This window comes from Mizuhopecten yessoensis, unplaced genomic scaffold (assembly GCF_002113885.1).
Source record: "Mizuhopecten yessoensis strain PY_sf001 unplaced genomic scaffold, ASM211388v2 scaffold11119, whole genome shotgun sequence".
NCBI lineage: Eukaryota > Metazoa > Mollusca > Bivalvia > Pectinida > Pectinidae > Mizuhopecten > Mizuhopecten yessoensis.
Window position 1 is genome coordinate 102,651 of NW_018408889.1, and position 10,883 is coordinate 113,533.

The following is a 10,883-nucleotide window of genomic DNA, read 5'->3' on the forward strand; positions in this document are numbered from 1 at the left end:
TAACTGAATAAACGTCCAGTTCAAGTTGAGCACAAATTCAAATCTAAAATCTGGTTTCTCCTGCATGTGATGCTGAACATCAGTAACTAGTTATTATGATTTTATCATAAAGCTAAACATTTCTCGTGACAGCAAAACTTAACCTGTGGTATATGTTTAGAGTTTATTTTTTGCTTCAAAGATTATTTCCTAACCCCATGTCAACAATTATATTATTAGTCTAAGATTCCTCAGGGAGATATTCCCAAAATAAAATAGAAAAGTAATTGACAGTGAGAGACATAAAAAAAAATTATATTAAATTACAAATATTGTGAAGTCATACAAAATTTTGATAATTCAAATGCAATATTTCTGTATTTTAAGCAGGATTTTTAAAGGAACGTACATTATTTGACAACAACCTATTCATTATACAATCATAACATTATGATAGCATGATTATTTTACAAACCAAAAAGACTATTGGATAGCGATGTTTTTAAGGCGATTCACCAGTCCTTGTTGAAAATTGTGAGCGTTGATCCCAGTGATTTGCATTCTTTATATTTTTCACAGTCGTTTCGTAATAGAGCATTGGGAGAAATCCATACCCCCCCCCCCCCCCCCCCCTCCCATCTCCAGACAAACTTTGATGTTAAAGAATGAACAAAGTACTTTGTATCATAAATCTGTTTATGGTTGGGCACAAGTTCAGATTTAAGTATGCATCACTCTGCCATTCCGAGAGGTATTCTCATACAAAATTTTGCAATCGTAGGCAAAGTATGTACAACATGTAATATGATATATGCCCTGGATAAAATGCCATAACTCTGTATATAAGTGGACACAAGACCCCTTTTTCAGTATGTGACACCAATCATCACATGAGGTACTCCCATACAAAATTTAGAAATTGTACCAGGTTTAGACTCCTAAATATTTTTGCTTGGTAGTCCACAGGATTAGTGTAACAGATTATGTCCTTAGTCCTATGTCAATGTAACTACTACTCCACAATTTCCTTAAGGAAACATCTCGAACATAAAACAAACAAACAATAATACTGCCATAAACACATGCTGAAGTTTTTCATGTAGAAAAATCAGTTTATCAGTATTTTAAGCAGTTTTCCAACAGGAATGTTCTTATTTTATAATGAATCTATCAAATTATATAGCTATAAGTAATATATTTGTTTACAAGTCCAAAGGACCGGTTAGGTTCGGCGATTCACTAGTCCTTGCTAAACTCTACTAGTCCAGGACTAGTGGACTGGTGCTAGTGTCGACCACTGCTGTTGATAAATATGCCCGGAAAATGTGAAGCATAGACTGACAAATGGACCGACAGATGGAGTGCAAACCTATCCTTCTCTCCAGAAGTATCAATTATCATTTGGCAGACTTAAAAACAAACATTTCCACAAGTAAATAGGTTGCACTAGTACTGTATGCATCTGGGTTTGTAAAATATCAATCAAGGGGTGGTATACACCAATCATGTTGTTCATGTACATAGATGTCCAAATGAAATTTTACACATGTATACCAAAATAAGCATCATATAGCAGAGAGCATTATACATCCACAATATATTAATTGATGAAGGAAAATACATTTCACTGACGACTAACTGCAAATCTTTATGATATTTGAACTGCGAGGTCACAAGAATATCATTTTCGAATTTTCATTTTTTTCGGTTTTTGTTAACTGGTTTACAGAATTCTTTAGAGGGATTGCTTCCCTTTGCTGTGTTACTTGGGTTCAAATGTGCTGAATTCAAATAAGAATGGACCAAAAGCTATTGTAAAATTTAGCACTGTGTTCCCATTTCAAGATATGCAATTCTTCATATGATTCTTATCCTACACACCAAATCTCATCAGATTCAGTTGAAAATTGGGATACATGTAGATTATAGTGAAAACGGTCTGTAAACAGATGTTCAGACAAACAGTGTGATAATATATGATGCTCTGCATTTGCATGGCATAAACAAAAAATCCCAATTTTTCACCACCACAGGATTTTTTTTAAATGTGGGTCAAGATCTTGGTCTCACACCACTGACAAAGAGAAGCAATAACTGTTCTTAAGTGTTATTGTCATTGTAATGTATCATAGCATTCACTTTGTTTTGTGAAAGAAACTCTAAAACCTTTTTATCGTTATGTAACACTATGCAGTGTATGGTAGCATATATGTTTGTTATAACAGCACAAGGAGAGAAAGATGTCCCTTTGAAAGAGATTTTATAATTAATATACACAAATTAACTTAAACACCAACAAATTTTACACATACATACCAGATATAGCATGGATCTATAACATAACACACATTTTGTTTTTTTTGCGAGTGTGTAGCACTACACCCTATGGTATGTGTGTTTCACACTGCATAAATATACCGCACAGATATATAGCACTCTCCTGACAACTTATCTCAGACATTGCACTTTATAGCTTACAGAGGGCAGGTTGAGAGCCGTGAAGCGTACTCTACATTGACAGGAAGTACACGGTCCTAGACAGTGCACAGATGTAAGGGATGTGTCTACACTGCAGTGTATGTATATATACATGCATGGCAAAAATGTCAGGAGGTGCATTACCGAGCATCTTGCATTCAAACTAAATGGTTACCAACAAAAGCTGCTTGTTAAAACATTCTCCATCAGCCTTGCCAGTGCTGAATTGAGTGTTGTCCCTTAGCTTGAGTAACGTCTCTTGTCTTGGGTTGCCTGCCTTGCATGTCAATGATACACCATGAAACATGATGAATGTTTTGCAATTATAACATTCCTTTAATCAGCAACCACAATCCGGTTTCTTTTGCTGTAGTTGTTCCTTTTGTAATCGACGCAGTGAAGTGTCACCGTACTGAATACCAGATCCCATCCTCTCTGGATCAAGCTCACCTAAAATAAAACAAAAAGAGATAAATGGTAAAGATTATACTACTTTGAATTTTTTAAAATAAATAAGGCGATCCAACACTCGCTGTTTCGAAAAATGCGGTAGCGTTCTAGGGCAGTTCCGGGGGCGGATCTTTACTAATAAACATAATGAAAAAACAAAGAATGCTCAACACCTCAAAAACCGTTTTGTGATTTTTACTTGTTTGTCTACATGTTTTGGCCTGCTATGCGACCATCGTCAGGACCTGTCCACATGTTTCCGACTGCTAAGCGGCCATCATCAGGACCTGTCCACATGTTTTGGCTTGCTATGCGACCATCATCAGGACCTGTCCACATGTTTCGGCCTGCTAAGCGGCAATGATGGCTGCATAACAGGCTGAAACATGTAGACAAACAAGCAACAAGCCATTTGGATTGATATGTCTCGCCTGTGCCCCGCTTTGACCATCCATACACATATCAAAGAAACTAATTAAAATGCAAACTTCATGTTGATGGAGATGCTGACAAAATCAATGGACCATGAAAGGTAGGTGGCATCCAGTATTTGATGCATGGGTTGAGATATACTACCTAAGATGCATCTATGGTCCAAGTTTGGTTGTCTAGCACTTATACTTTAATGTTGTCACAGCTGCCGTCGCCGGAAAAAGTAAAAAACACCTTAGTCTTGCTTCCGCTACTTCGTGGCAGCAAGACAAAAATCCCAAACAGTTCCTGGTTATAGGTTTAAAATTGTATCTGCAGCTTTGAATTTTAGTATAATGTCTCAAAAGTTTTACATTTCAATTTTATTTTGATCAATAATTTTGATTGGGTGCCTCGGTAGCCGTGATCGCCAACGTTACGTGCACAGTCATTATTACTGCAATCAAGCGTGAGCATCAGACCGCTCACTCTCCAAAGAATTTCTGTTGGATCCCCAGCGGAGGCAGAAAAAAGAGATTGATGTCTGATACGGTTTGTTGTTATCCTTTCGATGGCATACTGGTTTTTCCCAAAGGGTTTTCCTCCACCACCAAAACAACCTTTGTTCCCTTAGCGGAGTTGTAATTAAAGCTTATGTTTGTTGTTGAAAATGTACACGACATTAAATAAATATTATTTATGCATTTATTATTTTTATGAATCATCATAATCAAATATAACCTTGAAAGTACCACAAGTGCCTCCCCTCCTTCCCATGTATCAATCTGTAAAATAGTTTTAACTTAAATTACAGCAGTTTCCCTGTAAAATATCCATGAAAGAAGAAGAACGTTGGTTGAAAACAGACAAACTAATGTATGGTTAAGTATTTACACTGTACAGTACTTACCAGATTCAATTTTAGTTAATATTGATCTAGCACATTTCAGAAACGTCTCTTCAATATTTTCTCCAGTCAGGGCACTTGTTTCAAGAAACATGAGATCTGAAATGCAAAAATCGTAAAAACTGTACTGTAGATTGTTTACTAGAATGAGCAAAGAGTCTTTCTCAAAATTATTGAAATGGTAGTCAGCATATTGAATACCGGCAAATTGATGAATTATGATGCAATTTCACAAGAGGAGGTCTACATGCATGTATTTCAGTGGGATTTTACATAATTTGCTTATATTTTCATTTTTTAACCCTTAATACATAGACATTTATTTTAATTTTTACTTGCAATTGAAAAAATATAGCAGCCTCTGTTGAATGAAGTCTTGTAAACTTTGAGGAAAAAGACTTAATTAATCAATGATGACACTAAAAGACAACAGGAAATTTAAAAGCTATCTTTAAGTTCCTACCATTTTCCTGAGCAAATCTGCTGGCTTCTAGAAACGTCACTTCACGTTCAGCTTCCAAATCTTTCTTGTTTCCCACCAAGATTATCACAATATTCGGACTTGCTAAAGTTCTTGCATCTGTTAACCAGTTTGTCAAGGCATTGTATGTTTCACGGCTACAAGGAAAAAGTGTTAAGTTATTATATATAGTAAAGATGTCAGGTCACTCAACAGTGCTGCTTTAGACTGAAGAAAATCAACTGGGCTCTCATAAATGACACTTAATAATTTTAAGCAAATAAATTTACCCGTAATGAAAAAGTTTACCGGTAAGTTATTGATTTTCTAGCAATATCATACATCAAACATCAATACCAAAACTGTTGTATTGTATACAGTAGCGGTTTAGATCAGCATCTCTATCATTACAGTGTCTATCATTACAGTGTCTCTATCATTACAGTGTCTCTATCATTACAATACACATATGTTCTATTGCTGCCAGCAAGCATTATTCTGAACCAAGCCTGCATAGTTGGTGTATATGTTAATGTCAACTTAAAGAATTTTAAAAGTTGACAACAAAAGTTGGGATCACCTATATATAGACCAATGTGAATAAGAATAAAAAGCTTGTATCTCTTAATATGTTCAAGACAATTGTACAGTGATATTTAATACATTATTTGTCACAAAAGATCTTTTGATCTCGTTACAATCAACATGACAGATAAACTTGGTTGGACTTGTGGACAGGTTCAGTTACCCCTGCTAAAAGTTTAAGTGACAGCCATCAAACTTTACTTACCTTGTGATGTCATAGACAAGTAGGGCACCTGCTGCTCCTCTGTAGTAACTGCGGGTCACAGATCTGAAATAATTTTTATAATCCACATGATACAATGCAAAAACGATATTTTTCTCTGTGTAGATATTTTGCAATAACTTGTCGAGCATTCTAAAGTCGTACATATTACCTTGTTTCTTTAATGTTGGATTACAATATTCTGTTTATTATGTGCTTTGTTTGCAGTAGTGTCAAATCTGTTGTAGGCCTATACAACCCATAACATATACTGTTTTATCACCAACCCTCCTAAATGTGCATGTAACATGACAGTGTTAAAATACGGCTCGCGACCAGCACAGGTTAATAAAAACCAGCCAGGCTGTGCGACCATTGCAGCATGAAACGTGCCCATGAGCAATCAAAAGATTGGCTGCTAGCTTAACTTTGGCTCGGTGCCTACAGGTATAAACAAGCTCTACCAAAGGTATCATCGAAATATCTCTTAATGCTAACGAACGTCTCTTAATACAACAGAACTACCTAAATATAACAGAATGTCTTTTAATCCAACAGAACATCTAGATCTGTTAATACCATCAAAAAGTCTTAATGATTAAGAGACATTGTGAAAAATAAGAGAAATCTATTCCCTAGTGGCTTACACCAAATGAGATCTGATACCAGTGTGCACACACCTTGTGTTATCATGGCAGCAACAGACAGGACTGCAGCCACTGACAATGGATTTATTTTTAAAACACCCTATAAACCTTTATTGTCTATGGGTCCCTAGCTAGTAGCTGCAAGCAGAGCAAGTGTTACAATTGCTACATGTATAAGTTGAATATTGTCTGCTAATCAACATATCAATGTGCTGGTAATGTAGCTACAATCTAACATACACAGAAAAGCACACACTGTGCTTTAATTGTGTTATAACAAGGACCACAATTTGCTGTGTATTTCTGTCATATGTTGTTAGCTACAGGAAAACCAACTAATGACAGAGTCGCACACAAAAAAAATAAAAAATATATATAACACATCTACACTCAGTTTACTGGAAACATGAACATTGTCTTTGCAAGGCATTATTTATAATAATGCTAAGGATTGCCCACCTGAACCTTTCCTGGCCAGCAGTGTCCCAGATCTGAAGTTTGACCGACTTCCCTCCAACATTAACAACCTTGCTCCCAAACTCTACACCTATTGTGTGGTTGGAATCCTGCTTAACTGTTGGGTAGGAAAAAACACATGAATATGCTTTGATAGGTTCATCAGAAAAGATGGTTTGATAAAAGTCAAAATGACAATAATTACTGATGTTGTTCAAGGACGTAACAATACAATCAAACAAATTATTAACAAAATTAACTCGAAAATTCCAATTTCACATTTAATAATAATTAAGAATATTAACACAAGAATTATTTGTGTTTCTCCTAAAACCAGGAAAATGGAAACTCACATTTGTTTTCTATAAATTGATGAAGAATACAGGACTTTCCAGCTCCAGCACTGCCAATCACCAGAAATTTAAAGAGGAAATCTGAAAAAGAAGCAATAAAGAAGTCAGATTATCTTCTACTTCAACATCAGCTTAAATGAAGCATTATAAAGTATAATATCCCTATTAAAGGAGCCAATTAATTAAGTGTTATAGTTTTATGTGCGCATGCATATATTTACAGATTATATATCAACAACTCTCTTATGCTTGCAAGTGCACCTGTTGGCTCTTGCTTGAGGCTACCTGTTGGTATAAATATTATTAACATGTCTATAATACATTTGATCAAGTTCTGGACATAAACAAATTCTTGCCAACTAAACTTATAAACATTCTGTAGAGATAGACTTTAGTGTGAAAATAATACGCAGCAAACTGTAATTTCAGCATGTAAAAGCCAGCAATTTGGCCTGTCAATGTTTTTTAAACAAAAAATAGATCGGCAAATGATGAGAAAATGTTCAGGGAATGATTATAGAAATACTTTTAACATTAATGTTGACTCAGAAGGAAGGAAAAACTTGTCTGGCTCAGGAAAAAAGAACCACAGGGACACGATCAGGCACCTCAAACTATTCAATTAATGAGGACAGGATGTGTTCTAATCAAAATATGCCTACTGCAGCTGTACAGGAAACTTAAAACATTTATCAAATGCAAATGTGAAAGATTTCATCACTTTTGACTATGTTGACTTCCCAAGTTTTGTGATAGCTAGCTGTTATTTGAAAACTACACTCTGATTAAATTTACAAAGGGAACAAACTTTTTATTGTTTGTTTGTACTTTCTGTCTTATTAACAGCTATAAATAGTCATTTAATTATAAGGATGAAGGAAAAACCACCCAGCAATTGACGGCTAGTGATTATAGATGGTCAGACACTGTAACCACTTGGCAACTAATTAACCCTATCAGCCATCACTCATTTTCCGCAACCTCAGGTGACTGCGTCAAAATTCTTGGGAGAGCGGGTGGTCTAAATCTCATGCTTTGCACACAGTAAAAGGATTGCAGGCGTTAGCAAACATGGTTACAGAGGCTACTCATAAGTTGAATTTAGAGCTATATGCATTTAGATTTTCTGGTATTAGAAGTTAATAGATTCAGTATAGCATATATACAGCTATTGCTTCTATGTGAAGATGATATATGTCATAATCGTTAACACAAAAGGTGTTAATTATTTCCATATACATGAGGACAATTTTACTGTTTTGTGTGAAGCAGGAAAAAGAGTAGTGTATGTGATTCCACCAGGGATCGAACCCACAATCCAAGACTTCCTAAAATGATCAGATACACTACCATTGAGCTAAAGGGAAATTCCCTTGAACGCAAAGCTAGAAGGAGACTGTAATCCTATGTACAATTAAAAGCTACTACACTATCCACCTTTCTTATAATTAAATGTGTTTGCCATCGAACACCACAAGCAAGGTTCTAACTCAAGCTCCCTGTCTCCACAGGGAAGGTCACGGACACCATTTGTTACAGGAAAGAGCTAAAAATGCATTGCCAGACATGGGTTCGAACCTGCAGGGACCTTCCAAACTCTAGACGGACACTCTACCAATTGAGCTATATAGCTACCTCACTCAGGTGCCAAGGATCAACCCAGTACAGTTCCTTTACATTTCCCCCTTTTTTACCAAGTCTTCACCCACGAAGACACAACTATTTACAAGCCAGACTTGGGTATTCCCTAGCTAAGCATTCACCCACTGATAGAAACAGTGGTTGACAAGCTCACCAATTTTGTAACTGCATGGAGAAAGAGAAATTGCATGGCCAGACCGGGGTTCGAACCAGAGACCCTCTTAACTCTAGACGTACAATCTTCCAAATTGAGTTACACGGTCGACGACAATCGACCCAGTCCAGTTCCGTTACACGTACGTGTGTTGATCGAAGGAATTAATGTGTTGATTGAAGGATCGAATTTATGTTGTTAACTTGAAAACAATTATTATGACAGAAAGTGTTATGTTACTCTTTAGGGTAAGAAATTAGAAGTATTAAAGGATATCAGGCAACAAGTGTCACCACACAAATTTTCCGTAATGCTAGAGAAAGAATGGTGACGATATGTTACGTATAACAGTTACATTACAGCACTGAATATCTGCCAAAATCAATCATATGACAAGTCAGCTGATCGTGTCCATCCTACAGATGCCAAATTCATTGACTATTTCTCGCTATATATAATCAGTTACTATTTCAGCAGATATTACACTTGCATTCAAATAAGTAGAAGACCATATGATGAGTTATATTGATCTCAGCACGATAAAAACAAACGACTTCCGTGTCCAACTGAAAATTGTGAGACTGTGGGAGGGACAATCGACAGCAGACGGCCTCAATTTGACAAGCCATTAACTACAGATCTTTGTGTACGTGACCTATTTTGACAGTGCAAGCATATATGAGGTAGGGAAGTAGGAGAAAAAGTCATGACATGCAGCATTACCGTATGTTTCTGACATATTGGCAGCGTAAATGCCAGTGTTTTCGTCCTGACAAAACTTCGCAAAAGATGGCAATCGAAGTCTCGCTCAATTCTCGTCGTCATATAACCAGTGACATGGAGGCCGGTAAGAAGAATCCGGATGTTTTATCATGATTTTATTCCATCCCCAATATAACGATAGAATTACATAAGTATCTTTTATAATGACCAGAGTTCATTTCGAGTTTAAAGAACGTTACTTTAGATTAAAGAAACGTCTTTAGGTAAGATTTTTTATAAAGAAGCATTTTCTTTCTCCCCCCCCCCCCCCCCCTCCCTTATCTTACCTGTAATTACAGATAGGATCTAAGTTTTACGCTTTTAAACAAAAGTACATCCAACCCTACCAGATAAAAAAATGAACCTATAACTGTAAATAGCTATATAGGAACCAGAAGTCAAACTAGTGCGCGTGTGTACAGTATACATTAGAAGAAAAGAATATCATACATCACCACAAGCTACTAGTTAGCTTATATTACAACGATGTCATCTGAGCGAAACTGTAATACCACGGACTTAGATAACTAATTCCGTGGTAATACTGTATAATTTTATATTTTAGAGAAAGAGAGAGAGAGAGAGAGAGATGACTTTTGAACTAGATTTTGTACTAAAATGTGTAAAATTGAAACTCTGACTATATGTGACTGCTAGCTCTTTCTCAATGCAAATGGAACTAGCGATAATCTATTCACTATTCGTTCATAATCACTGTCTGTTGTGTTCTAATGTTCATCACATCTCGTGCTATAAATCATTCGTCGCTTGCTGGTTTTTTCGTCTCCACTAGTCTGTCTGCACACAGAAAGACCAGCCACGTGGTATAGTTTCATTTTCACATATTAGATTACTATAAAAAGAATGTTACACAGCTGGTCAACTAAATATTATTGTATTACCGAGTCAGCTGGAATAAAATACTTAGTATAAAATTAGTCTAATTTGTGAACCTGTTGGGAGTGCAAAAATGATATTCAAAATCTGTTTGTATTACTATTTGTTCATTATCTTGCTGTAATGTGAAAAATACTTTGAAAATAAACAAATAAAAAAAAAAAAAAAAAAAAAAAAAAAAAAAAAAAAAAAAAAAAAAAAAAAAAAAAAAAAAAAAAAAAAAAAAAAAAAAAAAAAAAAAAAAAAAAAAAAAAAAAAAAAAAAAAAAAAAAAAAAAAAAAAAAAAAAAAAAAAAAAAAAAAAAAAAAAAAAAAAAAAAAAAAAAAAAAAAAAAAAAAAAAAAAAAAAAAAAAAAAAAAAAAAAAAAAAAAAAAAAAAAAAAAAAAAAAAAAAAAAAAAAAAAAAAAAAAAAAAAAAAAAAAAATCTTGCTGGAACCAATCTACCATATAACACTAGCTGCAAGTCAAGTGGAATGAAATCATTCAATTTACGGAAGAGTT

At 35.0% G+C, this 10,883-nt stretch overlaps 1 protein-coding gene across 1 annotated transcript; it reads right to left on the bottom strand.

Annotated features, from left to right (window-relative positions):
* Positions 1-1,177: 1,177 nt before the first annotated feature.
* Positions 1,178-9,535, bottom strand: LOC110466131 (ras-related protein Rab-4B). Its single transcript, XM_021522461.1, has 7 exons — positions 9,447-9,535; positions 6,929-7,009; positions 6,579-6,693; positions 5,476-5,538; positions 4,689-4,843; positions 4,229-4,324; positions 1,178-2,907 (listed from the first exon to the last, which is right to left on the bottom strand). Exons 1-7 carry the CDS (start codon positions 9,460-9,462, stop codon positions 2,798-2,800), a joined length of 636 nt encoding a protein of 211 aa, XP_021378136.1. The 5' UTR covers positions 9,463-9,535; the 3' UTR covers positions 1,178-2,797.
* Between the last annotated feature and the right edge of the window lie 1,348 nt (positions 9,536-10,883).

Excerpts from the sequence above, each read along its gene's own strand:
- LOC110466131 (XM_021522461.1), bottom strand. Across the intron at positions 4,325-4,688 it reads CAGATTTGCTCAGGAAAATG|ATCTCATGTTTCTTGAAACA; the intron begins GTAGGAACTTAA and ends TTTGCATTTCAG. Across the intron at positions 2,908-4,228 it reads ATTAACTAAAATTGAATCTG|GTGAGCTTGATCCAGAGAGG; the intron begins GTAAGTACTGTA and ends GTTTTATTTTAG.